Source organism: Anser cygnoides, chromosome 2 (genome assembly GCF_040182565.1).
Source record: "Anser cygnoides isolate HZ-2024a breed goose chromosome 2, Taihu_goose_T2T_genome, whole genome shotgun sequence".
Taxonomy (NCBI): Eukaryota; Metazoa; Chordata; class Aves; order Anseriformes; family Anatidae; genus Anser; species Anser cygnoides.
In genome coordinates, this window is record NC_089874.1 from 101,938,647 (window position 1) to 101,952,338 (window position 13,692).

General features: G+C 47.2%; 1 protein-coding gene across 1 annotated transcript; it reads left to right on the forward strand.

Annotated features, from left to right (window-relative positions):
- The first annotated feature begins 1,099 nt into the window (after positions 1 to 1,099).
- Positions 1,100 to 12,884, forward strand: DIPK1C (divergent protein kinase domain 1C). The gene is made up of 4 exons (XM_066992731.1): positions 1,100 to 2,134; positions 6,830 to 7,507; positions 11,328 to 11,492; positions 12,236 to 12,884. Exons 1-4 carry the CDS (start codon positions 1,946 to 1,948, stop codon positions 12,449 to 12,451), a joined length of 1,248 nt encoding a protein of 415 aa, XP_066848832.1. The 5' UTR covers positions 1,100 to 1,945; the 3' UTR covers positions 12,452 to 12,884.
- The last annotated feature ends 808 nt before the right edge of the window (positions 12,885 to 13,692 follow it).

Sequence of the window (13,692 nt, forward strand, 5' to 3'; positions counted from 1 at the left end):
GCCATAATTTCATTGGTATTGGTAATATCACACTGCACCCTTGGCGTGCAGACGTGATACAGCTGAGCCAGCCGTTGTGCCCCACTCCATCCCTCCGGGCCTGCCCCACGGCACTGCTCCCTGCAACAGCCTCACCAGCGTGCCCGGCTGCATCCTGAGGCACCCCGACTTCCTAACCCATCTGAAAATAATCGCTGCAGATATCAGGTTTACAGTTTTCTGCTCTGTTAATGAGTTCAGTAAATACACTGGGCAGCAAAATGCATATCTTGCTAGGGGAAGGGACTGGACTATGCAGCCACAAACAGGGGGAAAACAGGGAGGGAATGGTAGAGGAGAGGAGGGAACGTGCTTGGCTCTGCCAGCAGCAATTAGAGCAGCTCAGCTATGCCACCTAACCAGAGCTGAAGTCTCCACATTTTGTTCCCAGCTCCAAGTCAGAAGTAGTTAAGATTTGATTTCAGAACAACACAAACAATGCACGTACAGAACTTTACAGATGTGAAAAGGTAATACATAATGAAAAGATAATACATAATGAAAAGATAATACATAATGGAAAGATAATACATAATGTCCTTTAGGGTATACCAACACAGAGAGAAATCAAGAGGCACATTTAAAAAAAATCAAATGTAAAAAATACATAGTTTTGGTAGTGCCTAAGCTATTAAACAGGCAGCCCAGAACCAAGGTGGGGGGAGATACTCTGGTGCTGAGTGACCCTGTTCTGTGTGAATCACGGTGTAGCCCCAGTGCTGCGAAAGGCACCTTCCTCTAGGTAAAAGAACCGGGGAAGAAACAAGAAAATACAAGAAGGGCGGCCATGGGCAGCCTCTGCAGGTAAAGTGAGATGGAGAGAGAGCAAACCACTAACGACAGACGTGGCCAGTGGCAATGATTCTGCCTCTGCAACACTTTGGAGACGCAAGTGTTGTTGTTCTCCCCGTATTCTCCTCCCCACTGCCAGACGTAGAAAGCTAGAGTAATTCAGCAATGTGTTTATCTTTCCATTTTCTTTTCTGCCATAGCCTCCTGTATACTTGAGAGCTCTATTTCTAGCACTGCTCTGCTGTGGAGGGAAGAACTGAAGTGAGCATGCAGAAGGTGTGGATAGCAGCAAGCCTGCTGCCCCATTGCTGTTCTGAGAGGTAGAATTCAATACCATCAATTGGCATTTATTTCTTTTTAATTACTTGTACAGGGAGATGTTTTTCATGAAGCTGGACACGAGGGTACAGAATACATATCCCTGGAGTCCAGCTCTCCAACAGTGAGCTTATCACCTTAATCTGTTAACAAAATGAGCCCCAGAGCATCTTACAGGAGGCGCACATTAAAACAAGCCCACTGAATTCTTTTCTGGCTCCCCATCGACAGGCCAGGCTCTGCTATTCTCACTCATTTGTGTAATTTACCCTCCGAGCGGTTTCACTAATCGCGATTCATCTTCCTGAAACAGGACTGCAAGTAGCCTGGGGTAACTATCTGCACGAGGGGAAAAAAAAAAACGAATCCGGTCCTTTTTTCACCGTATCTGACAGCAAACCTGGATCTGTGCATTGAGTGCTGTGCGTTACGCTGAGCAGAGTGCTGTGATGGTGTGATGGGCTCTCAAGGAGGGAGCGAAGGGAGGAAGAAGAAGAGAGCCCAGTGATCTGAAGAGAGGCAGGGAGTGCCTGCACCTGGGCTGAGGAAAGGACGCCAGGACCTCGTGCGCTGCGCAGGCACAAACGGGAGAAAAGCGGAGAAGTTCCTGCAGAATAAACAACTTTTTTCCTTTTTTTTTTTTTTTTTTTTTTTCCCTCCTCATTTAACGGGAGCCTGGCACGGGAGAGAGCAGCCAAAAGAGGGCGGAACTCCGCTCCCCTCAGACCCACCGAGGCCGGCACCCCGAGGCGGGGGGGATGCGCTGCGGGGCCGGGGCGGGCGGCCGGACACCGCGATGAGGGGCGCCGGGGGCTGCTGGAAGCGGCTGCGGCTCAGGGGCCGGCGGAGGAGCTCGGCCGCCGTCCTCCTGGCTTGGGCCGCCTGCTGGCTGGGGCTCAGCGCCTCGCTCCTCGCCCTCCTCCGCCGGGGAGCCTTCCCCGGGCGCTGCACGGACGAGAGCGGCCGCAGCATCCTGGCCAGGCTGGTAGGTGGAGGGGCAGGGTGGAGGGCGAGGGAGGGAGGGAGGGAGGAAAGGAGGATGCTCCCCGGCGCCGGGATCCCCGTCCTGGGGTAAAATGAGCAAAAAGCAGGTTTTAGGGTTTGCGCTGGGAGCGCTCGGGAGAAGAGGAGCAGCGTGGGTTAAGGCGCGCAGCGGGGTCTTGCTTCTTAATTCGGGCTTTTCGTGGTGCTGCTGGTGAGAGGGGAAGGGAGGAATGCTGCTGGCAGTGAGACAACGGGCAGCAAGCAAGAGCTGCCCCCCAAAATTTCCCTCGGTTCTGTCTGATAGAGGAGGAGCGATCACAGGGATGGGGAGTGGTGCTGCGCTGGGTGCCAGGCTGCAGCCGGGGGGAAGGATCCTGCCCGTCCCTCTGCGAGGGCACGGGACGGTGGGGAGCCCCCGAGCTCCATCCACTACCATCAGAAACCAGAGCAAAATGGATGAGACCTGGTGCTGGGTGCCTGGAGACCTGGTGCTGGGTGCCTGGAGGAGACCTGATGCTTTCCCTCATGTTTGAAGAGGATTAGGCACAGCTGCAGAAGCCCAGGCAGAGCCAGATGTCAGGCACCAGCTTGGGAAGTTGTCTCCATTGGTGTGTGGGAAGCGTGGTCTGGAGGTTGTCTTCAGAAGGTCCTTCCAGAGGAACGGTAGCTGAGAGTGCCGCGTCCATCTGCTTGCTTCGGTGAGTCTCGGACAGTAGCACCAAGGTTTGTAACCGACAGGCTTCCCGAATGGCGTTAGAAAGGCACTGTCCTAGTGAAACAAGGAGCAAACAAGCTCGTATTCGTCAGCCCAGAAGTAGGTCTTTGTACACCTTTGCAGCACTGCGTGAGTTTTGCAGCTCTTCAAAAAGTGCAGTTGGTCACGAAACAACCGGGTGGCTTTAGCCTCAAATCTTTCACAAAGCAAAGTCAACTTCCAAGGGAAACTATATTGCCGGTCCTCTGTAATGCATTCAGCAGGAGAGAAGATGAGGAATTATTTTAAACAAGTGGGTGACAATTGCACGGGTATATTCTCCTTCAGGTGGTATTTCTGAGAGTTTATTTCCCTCTCGTAAGTAAAATGTAGCTCTGTGTAGCTGTGTACTGCTCTGGGAAGGGCAGAGCAGCACGCTGTGTCTGACAGAGGCAGCTTTCAGCTCTCCCAAGGACCACTTGCTGTTCCCTAACACCACTCTCACCTTCTTTTATAACGAACAAACTAAATTGCGTAGTGATCAGTTTTGATTTTCTCCAGAGAGTTCCATTAATTTTGCTGCCTCCCCAAACCTTGATTAGCATAGCATTTACATAGAAGAAGTACATGATTACAAGACAGGACTCGTTCTCAGGCCTGATTTACACACAAAGTGGCAGTGGTACAGCAAATTATTTAAATTGATATAAATTCTAGATAGAGTTTACATTAATTTAAACTTTTACATGAATTTAAACCCATCTTTTTTAACTTTTCTTGGTAAGTGAACTAAGGATATGAAAAATTACACAGCCAATTTAAACAGAAACAGATGAGTGAGTCCAAGCCTCAGTAATGATGTGTTTTTGTGTCTGTCTTATCAACAGATCTCAAAGCCCAGCCATTAAATAGAGGTGTCAGTGTGACAGACCGTTTCTAGAAGACTTCTTTGGACTTTAATTCTCCTGTTTATCAGCAGTCATCGTGGTGCTATAAAATCTTGTATGGTGAAGTCTGCAGTTAGTGCCAAGTTTCCTGGGTTGGTAAATTATAAAGAGAGCATCTTTTTGTTGCAGGGTAATCTGACTCACCTGGCTAAAACTTTTCAGTCCACAAAAATGGGCTTTAACGAAGTAAAATACAAGCTAGTAGACCGGAGAGCAAAGCAGTAAAGGCTATGCCAACAGGATGGAAGACCGTCCTGTGAAACTGCGTGACTTTGGAAAGGATGTGGGGGTTAAATAATTGCTTCAGCATGAGCTACCAGTGCAGACTGTGCCTAAAAGGCTGATACGAGCTGTGACTGTACCCCAAAAGGAGAATTAGGGAAGGGCTGCTGCCTATCTTTGCAGCACTGGACCATGGCACTCGGTTCTGATGTTTATGCTTCTTAAGATCGGTGGGGGGAAATTAGAGAGAGAAATGGGGAGAGAATAAGAACACAAAAATGATGCAGGGGTTGAAAAAACAGCTATTATAGTGAGAGGGCTGAGGAGCTAAGCTTACTCAGCCTATCATGCATATGGCAAAACATAAAACATAAGGTGGGCTGAAGTACTGAGTACATAAAGTTGGGGTCAGTCTTTGCTGGCCTTTGAGGTTGTAATGAACAGGAAAACAAGGACATTTTTAAAACCACTGAGTGAATTGCAACTCACTGTATTCTGTGAGTAGAGAAACCCTCGAAAGTTGTTCAAACTGCTCTGCTGCTTTTTTTTATTAGTTGAGGAAATCTTTCTGAGATTCTTGCTTGCATTGGTGACCAAGAGAGAATGTTATTTCTTTAGGGCCAATCTGTATTTCATCACTGTGAGCGTAGGAACTCCTTGGGCAATTTATGTTTGCAGAACACTGCCCAGGTTCAGTGTAAGAAGAATCACATTCAGAGACTGTTTGTCAGATACTGGTTGAAATGGAACAGGAGACAAGTCCCAAACGGCAGCCAGTTCAAAAATGACTCAGCTCCTATGCCTGCGACATGTGAGACTATTTTTTCCACGACTTTTCCTCATTAATGCCATTAATAATGACATGATGGCAGCACAAGAAAACAGGCTGCATGTTCACATGCTTGACTGCAGGTCTTCTGGGCACGGCTTCTTCTAGATGTACATGCCTATGGGCCCTCCAAGAGTGAATGTGGTCGATAAAGGACCACAGTAAGACTGTCCACAGGGGCAAGGGTTCACCCATGTGGACCCAATTACAGGACTGCGCCCTAGTTCTCTTAATGTAGCGGAACAAGGATTAAGTTATGGTTTTCTCAGTAGGAGAGCAAGGGTTTTAAGTGTAATTATATTTAAGCTCCAAAACAAAATGAAAAAAAAAATCCTTCTGCTTGTTATCTTTTCTAAAATTGCCTGGCGTTCCAGGCAGCAAGAGCTGCTAAACTACTTCCGCTGAGAAAATTACATTTCCTACTTAAAAAGGTAAAATACATTTGTATTGCATTCATAGGAGCAGATTTTCAAAAGCAAGATCGTTGATCTGTGTGCTCTGAAGTCCATGGGCAGCCCAGTGAATCTGCTTGACCGTGCTGATGCAGATGTGGATGCAGATGTGTGCATCACACACGTGCACCCCCTGGACTCCGGGTCGGGACATTCATGCCAGAGTTTGCCTTCGTGGCTCCCCTTGCTGGCACTGAATATTTTCTTTCGGGCTGTGAGAACATTGCTTTATGCCTGTCTGACCAGCCCTTGGTGAGCCGTTTCAGCCAATTTAGCTGAAAATTTAGCTAAGTTAACCCTTTCCTGCACCATTCCTGGATTTTAGACTTAATCCCATGCCCGCTCCCTGGTGTGTTTTCAAACTCTGGGCTTGGAATATTGCCTGGCATCAGAATGCATTCCCCTGGTGCACACCTCAAAGGCTCTTCTAAGGAAATGCATCCCTTGAATTGTATGCTCGTGTTTCCTGTTTATGTAGCAGCAAGTCACAAACGAGGCGGGGTTAGGCAGACGTTGCAAGTACTCCACGTGCAGTGGGAGCTGCCAGCTCGCTTAAACGAAAGCTCAAATGCCAGAAAGCAAGGAAAGAGGCTGACACTGTCAAGCCTCCTCCCAGCTGTTTGGCTTCCTACACCACCACGGTCTGTTCCCCTTCCACCAGAGAGCGGTGATCACCCCTCTGCCGATTCCCCCAAAGCAGTCCCTGCAGCTGCACTTCTGAATGCCCTCAGGAATATAGCAACTGCCTACACTCTTGGACGCGATGGTATGGAAACAATTACGGGTTGAGGGAAGGCCTGGTGAGGGAATCCTTGCAGTTCTCTTATGAATTTACAGTGGCCACTTAACTATCAAGCAGAAAAGTAATAGTGTCATAAAGCATGTACAAATTTAAAATTTCTGAAAGTTCTTGGTCCAAGAGGTACCAAGTACAACCTCTTTGCTTCCAGGCACTGCAGAGGGAGGTTCTTGCAGCTTCCTTCAGGGCATCTCGAGCACAAGGCTGACACATGCAGGACTGCTGAGGGTCCCAGTGATCCAGCTACCCATCCACAGCTGTAGTTTAAGTGGGGATGTCTAAGTTACACTGTGCTGAACCTTCCAGAGAAGTCCTGAATTATGTAAGAATTTATCTCTGTGCTTTAAATTGTTGAAGCCCAGAATCATATAGCATGTATAGCACATATAAGCGCATGATATGAGACAGATGTGCTCATATAGCACAACTAAGTGTGTTGAAATTTTGTCCCACTGAATTCCTGTGTGGCGAAAACTTAAGAGTAACTGGTCATCCAGTCCATTTCCTTGTCTGGAACAAGGCCTGCCCTTCCCCATCCCAAGAACTCCTGTTTTGAAGCAAGACTCCCCCCTAGCAGGCAGTCTCCAGGGACTTCTGAAAAGCTGCACAATCACCCATCAGGTACGGCAGGGGTGTGTTTGTGCTATGAGAGCTGCTGCAGCTCTCTTGAGCTTCGAACTGAGTCTCTACGTTTCTCCTGAGTGGTCCGTGGGCATGTGGTCCTGCTATGGTTATTCTTCTCTTTCGCTCCAGTGTCTTGACTACAGCAGCGGAGCCCTGACCGGCGACCTCTGTGAGGACCTGTGCGTGGCACAGAAGCTGGTGTACAAACACTGCCTGTACTACGACAGAGGGAAGAAGGTGATCCAGGCTGACTGGAGAGGCCAGCCCATCATCCTGAAGTCCAAAAAGGAAATCTTCTCCAGCTACCAGCATCTCAGCATGCTAGAGGAGGTGGAAACGCAGGATATCACCGAAACGGAGCTCCTGCTGATGGCAGCCTTGGAGGTCAAAAATGTTCTGGGTCTGGAACTGTCCAACAACACCATGGGGCCCCTGTGGACAAGGAGGAAGGGACCCCATTGGAAAGCACAGGTGGCCAGCATGTGGTCCTTGCTCCAGCAGGAGGAATATATCTTCTTCAGTTTGCTGCAGGACTTCAGCAAACATGTGCTGCGAATTATTGGCTCTTGTGGACACTTCTATGCCGTGGAGTATCTCACAGCTGGACACGCCTGGCACAAAACTCTTTTTCCCTTGGAAGACATGGTTGGTCCCTCCCTCACTGGCCACAGAAGCAGAGTGAGAGCCATCATTGACATCGCACTCAGCTTTCTGGACATGGTGCAGCATTTCGATAATGATTTCTCTCACCGACTTCACCTGTGTGACATCAAACCAGAAAACTTTGCTATCAGGCACGATCTCACGGTAAGCTGGGGCTTTGGGGCTGCATTGCAGCTTTTTCAGGTCAAGTTCTAGGCTGGAAGGGGCTGTGTAAAAATGACAGTTCTCTCCTCATACAGTTTTTGGCCAAGCTTTTGCAAAACAAACGCATTTTAAAAGTGACAGGGGAGCCTTATTACTACTTTTTGTCATCGTAATATGTGCAACCACATCTCAGAGCACTAGATCCTGCTGCTTGTTTTGGGGGCTGTTTATTCGGTTCTGATTTGTTTCACCTGCTCAAAGGTACTGACACTGACGGGGTCGTATCCTTTGTACGTGGTGAGGGATGCCTCCCGAAGGCAAGGGGATCTCAAAATCTGTAAATGAAGCTGTAACCTGAGTCCTGGCAATTATTCCTGGCAGCGATGCTGAAAGGAAAGCTGTTAGAGCCTGAACACTAAGGCTGGATTCTCTGGCCTGACACAAGGGGAACTCCCCGCATACAAGCGTACACATCTTTTTGCTTTAGTGTTCAGATTATCCAATCTGGAAACGATTCGAGGATGGTGAAAAGAAACGCCCCAGTACTGTTGCTGTTTGACTTTCCCTTGTACAGCTGTAACTCAGAAGCGGATAACTGTAAATGTTTTCTAAGGGGTGATATAGCTCACCACCATATTGCTGAATATGCATTCAGTCTGCGGACAGAAATTCCACGGGTTTCAGTGGGAATTGTGTGTATGGACTGGAGCCACCGCGTAGTAAGCTTTTGAACCAGACTCGCAGTTTCCAGTGACGTCGGTGGAGTTTCTGCACTCCGAGTGCATACAAAGTGTTGTCAGGAGCTCGAATGCTATTATCAGCACTCACGGACACTCCAATCTTCAGAGCACTAGATAAACATTGCCTAAGCTTATAGCCATTAAGAGCAATTAGAGTGCTTCCCCTTCGCCTTCCCTTCACTTACGTTGTTTATTCAGGTGCAATACAGCAGCAGAACAGGGAATGGCTGGGGAGGTGTAGCAAGAAACTAAGAAAAGCATAACAGTATTTAGGCAAAGTGGGATCTGACAGAGGTTCTTCAAGGCAGGCTTGCTCATCCTTTTCAGCTCTGCAGGCTGTAACTGCACATGGCTGAGCACACGCTAGAACATCTGCTTTGCTGCCTACTTAGAGGAAAATGATTGCACTTAGGAGAAGAGAAAGGATATTTGATGTGTCCTCCATTACCAGTCCCTTTGGTGAGGCTTGGTTTTCCAGGAATCTCTCATGACTTCTGGGGTCCAAAGAGACAGCAGTCACCTCCTGGTATACAAAAGCTATCTAATTTAGTATTTTCTAGGAAAAACAATTACAAAAAGAAAAAAAAATAAAAGAGCTGCTGCTCACGCACGGGTCTCCCAGTTGTACATTAGGTACAGGTCATTATGTGATGGTATCTCCAGCTGTCACCCCTGTGGGCTGAGAGGCAGGAGATGCCTACAGCCAGAAAGCTGAGGGGGGAACAGAGATAGCTTCTGATGGCTGACTGTGGGAGGAGGCTGAGAAGTAGGAACTCTAGGCTTCTTTGTCAATCGTCTCCAGAATGGGGACACAGCAAAGGCAGCTTCTCTTCTGTTCCACATCCGTTTTAAGCAATTTTTTGCATGCTTGTTTTTCATACTCTCTACGGGATAAGAATAAAACCCCATAATAGTACTGCTATTACTCATCCCAGTAATGATACTGCTAACACCCGAAGAAATGTGCCAGGAGCGCAACAGTTTGAGAATTGTTTTCAGCTGATGGGGACGGCTCTCCAGCCCTTGCTCCAGCCTTCACATGCTGTTCCTGCAGTGTATGGGTGTAGAGATCACTGCCTTGGTGGCTCATCCAGAATAATTTTAAGATGCCACAGAGCTATGTGAGGGGCAGAATTGGAAGAAGGTCTGGGTGAACAGGCAGTGCTCAGGGAGAGTTGCTTATTTTACCAGCACCTCAGAGCTAGAAAGATTGCTGCACCTTCGACATAGCTCTAAATCAGGCCAGGAGACAAGCTGGTTCCTTCCTGCATTTCCTTAGGACTCAATACCTTCATCACAATTTCCAATCATTACAAAATCAAGATGTAGCTGTTTACATGTTGTGTCACCCAAATCTATCTGTAGAGCATCTGGTTGGATGCCCAAGCATTTTTGTAACAGATGAACTTCAGTGAAATAACTGAACCCTTTGGCAGCTGCATATTTGAGAACTAGGGCTCTTTTTTTTTTTTTCCTCCTTGTTGTCAAAAAGGAAAGATTGTCAAAGGTGCTCAGTGCTGGCAGAGACCTACGGGAAGCTGGTGCAGTGACCATAGGACGGGGAAAATGCTTCACCGATTTTACTGTCTCTTTGCCTTGCTACAAGAATCTCCAAAGAAGTTCATATCAAATCTAAAGAATGTTTAAGGAAGTAAAGAAAAAAAAAAAAGAACAAAAACTGCCTTTCCAAATGTGTGAAATTCCCTAGGCCATTTCATGATTATCAAGCTCTCCAAGAAGCTTAAAAATACATGAGTTTTTAAGCAATGCCTCATCTCTTTAAGATTTCCCCTGGGGGGCAAGGGAGAAAGAAAAAAAAAAAAAAAGAAAAAAGAAGAATAAAATGAAGATTAGATGTTCCTCTTTTGCCTGTGGAAGGTTTGCTTGGCCTTCTACCAGACCAGACGTCTTTAGCTGCTGGGGTTGATCCAGCTGATGCTCCAGCCACACAGTTCAGCTTCCCGTGTAACTTTGGAAGGTTGAATCTCAAAAATAAGACTGTCTTTTGGACCCAGTTAACTGTGCTTTGCCCAGGTCCCTGTAAAAAGTATTTTAGCCCCTATGAGAGTCTCTGAGTCAAGGTTCTGAGTGTTAAGTGTTAAACATGGCTCTGAAGGCGTGCTGGTGGCTGCGTTCATTGCACTGAAGGGAGACTGTGTTCACCCAGAGCTTGTCTCTGGGCAGCTGCCACCCCATTACCAGCTTCCCTTCTTCCCCTGATTACTTCTGTGATTTTTTGCAGTGAAGCATTCATGGATGGAGTGACACTGACAGAAACTGAGCCTGCAGCCATTCAGTCTCAGAGTGGTTTCAAATCCAGCACAGGCAGCAGGTATCCAGACCTCTTTGTGCTGCACAGTCAGTGCTTTGCAAGCCTCGTATCAGGGTGAGAAAACCGATTGATCCCTTCAGTCCTTATATTTTCCACTGAGAGCAGACTAGGCTCTGTTATGGACCTTTTACTTCTGGACAGGCAGAGCAAGGTCCTCACACAATAAATGACAATAACTGCAGCAAGCACTCCCAACTTTCAGCAGCCTCAGGGATCCATTTCTACAGCTGCACAGGTACAGCTGGATGCAATGGCAGGTTTGGAGGAGCCGTACCAGGGGCAGGTACTTCTGTGCATCGCAGCGCTCCTCTCCACAGCAGCAAAGTTTAGTCTGAAAGGTGAATTGCGAAACGAGACCATCTGGCCTGCGGGTAATTTGCAGCATCATATAATTAAAAGGTTGAGTTGCCATCTGCATAAACTGCAACAACAAGTTAATCAATCTTCAAGGTGGATAGTCCTGGTTTAAGGCAAATCAATCCAGTTGACCTCAGGGATGCATACTGTCCGCATATAATTTTCCCTTTCCTGCTGTGGTAAGCACTGGCCGCTTTTGTTTAAGAATTGGTATTCATTAGACCACTGCTGCTCGGTTACGCTAAAGAAAGCCTTTTCATTGAGATTCTGGTTCACCACAGGCACATGATCTCAGCACAGCATTTCCAAGAGAAAGGAGCAAAGGAATGCTTGCTCAGCCCTGTCCACAGTCTATGCTGTGCTGGTTTTGATGGGTTGTTTTGATCCACAGGTGGTGGCCATCGATGTGGATATGGCCTTTTTTGAGCCCAAAATGAGGGACATCCTCGAACAGAACTGCACAGGAGATGACGACTGTAATTTTTTTGATTGCTTTTCAAAATGCAATCTGAAAATCAGAAAATGTGGAGCACAGAGAGCCAATAACAACTTGCAAGTGAGTAGACACAGCTGCTTTATGCATCCATTTCTTTTACAATCACATTGACTATAAAACGTCTGGTATGTACGAGGACACCGTGCAGTGCAGATGGACACGTTTTAAATGTGGCCACATGAGTGCCAGTCCCATTCAGAAATCCCATCTTGGGGCAGACAGACCTTTATATTCACTAGCATTTATTTGCTGTGTTTTCATGTAGCAGCTACAGAAGTTGTTTGCCCAGTGCCTCACGTGTGAGGAGAGGCAGGAGCAGGGCGTTAGCATTACTGCCTCCACTAACAGTGAAGTCAAGCTGCTACCTGTAAGCAGTAGGAGGCTGTGGCTGCTGTTCTCCACTCTCCAGACATAGTATGGAGATGGAGCAGAGAAAGGGGTCCGTGGGTTTCCTGGCCTTGGATTGAGGTGTCCTACAACTCACCCAAATGGTGCTGCTGGGATGTGCTTGCTCAGCACAGAGGCTGGGGGGCACAGCTCGGCTGCACTTTGCTTCCCAGCCGTCCCATCCTCACCACTTGTTATGCAGAAGAGCAAGAGCAGCCTGAGCAGAAGGGGGATTCCTCAGCTAGAGAACAGCCTCTGTACAAACTCCTTTTCTTTATCTTCCTCTTTGAATGGCTGAAGGCATTTTGGATTCAGCTGCTACAAGAGTAGAGACATTTTGCTTCAGTCCCAGGGAAGCGGCAGCGCATTAGTTAGTTACAGCTCCTGCAAGACAGCAATCTGCTCTTTTTCCTCAGGTCATCTGTGACAAAATATTCCGCCGATGGTTTTCTCCCAGCCTCAGAGGGCCGCTGGTTTCCTTCCCCCTGCAGCCGCAGCTGCAGAAAGCTGTGCAGGAGTGTGCAGAGCTGGGGCGTGTGGATGCTGCGGCGCACCAGAGACCCCTGAATTCTCTCTCCGAATTGTACCACCTGCTTCGGGTCAGTCAGCAAGAACTGCTGAGGGCAGAGTAGACACAAAAGGCACAACTGCGAAGGCCACAGCACAGCCGGTGCTAAGGGACACCGCGTGCGAGGCAGCCTGTGTTTTCTGTCCCCCTCCTTCACCCCTCCTGCCCACTGCGTTACATTCACGGTGTGCAGATTGGTTTTCTGCTGTGCAAATGAAATTCATGGCTGCAGGTGCAGCACGTCTTGTTAATATCCTTTGAAGTGTGAAATTGTTTTACATTACCTGATTCCACTCTTGCTTATTTTCCCGAGCTAGTGCTAGTGCATCTGTCTGAATGCTGGGCATCCACTCACGTGTGGGTGGTGCTCTGAAAATGCAAACAGTAAGTGCAGCACATCTAATATCAATAATTAACACAGTGGATGGTTGGGTGTGGAGAAACATGTGCATGATGTTTATTTTTATTTCACTGTAGAATAAAGATTTTAAAAGCGAGGACAGAGTCTTCTGTATTAAAAAAAAAAAAAAAAAAGTTCAAGTAGGGAAATGTATTGTTACGTGAGTGAAGGGCTGCTTTTGTACAAAACACTCCTTTCTGATGTCCCCAAATGCATTTTCTCTGGTGTGCTGTATTACTTGTGCCATAGCTATTTTTCTGGGGAGAAATTATATGAGAATGGGAGAAATTACGTACTCAGGGCTTTTCTAGAGCAAAATAATTACTCCCGTGTTTAGTTCCCATGTGGATACTCATATTCTGCAGTGGAGAAGTATGAATAGTCCCACTGAATTTTACCACGTGAACAAGACCTCAGGCACTTGAACATCAGAGCGCTTGATAAGAGGCATTAGTTTGCCAGAGAGAAAAATTACCCAGGAATGCCAACAATCTGTCCTTTGCACTGAACAGAACAATACTGAGACCCTGTGATTTCTTATGCAGTATTTTTTTTTAATGAACAAAAGGAAAATTTCACAAGAATTTCTGATCTTGCAATTGGTTACAAAAATAAAGGTTCCTAGATTTGTTAAAAATCATTAACTTTTCCTTTAAAATTTCGTAGCAGCGTCTGGAGAACCTAACACACAGGTGCAGAAGACAGTGTATATTTAGTCTCAGTAGTGGGTAATACACCCTTGAGCTCTTTTTGGCATGAAGACCTTAAAAACCCCACAAACAAAAACAAACCAACAGCCTGTGACAGCCCTCAGCTCAGAAGGACTCTTCAATGTTAAAACTGACCTTACTGTTTTGTGGATGTGAGACGTGTAGCAATGCCTAACCTCTTTTATCTTTATATCC

Bases quoted from the DNA above. Each gene is read 5' to 3' on its own strand.
- DIPK1C (XM_066992731.1), top strand. From the start codon at position 1,946: ATGAGGGGCGCCGGGGGCTGCTGGAAGCGGCTGCGGCTCAGGGGCCGG. The intron at 2,135-6,829 runs GTAGGTGGAGGG...CTTTCGCTCCAG, and splicing joins GCAGCATCCTGGCCAGGCTG to TGTCTTGACTACAGCAGCGG. The intron at 7,508-11,327 runs GTAAGCTGGGGC...TTTGATCCACAG, and splicing joins CTATCAGGCACGATCTCACG to GTGGTGGCCATCGATGTGGA.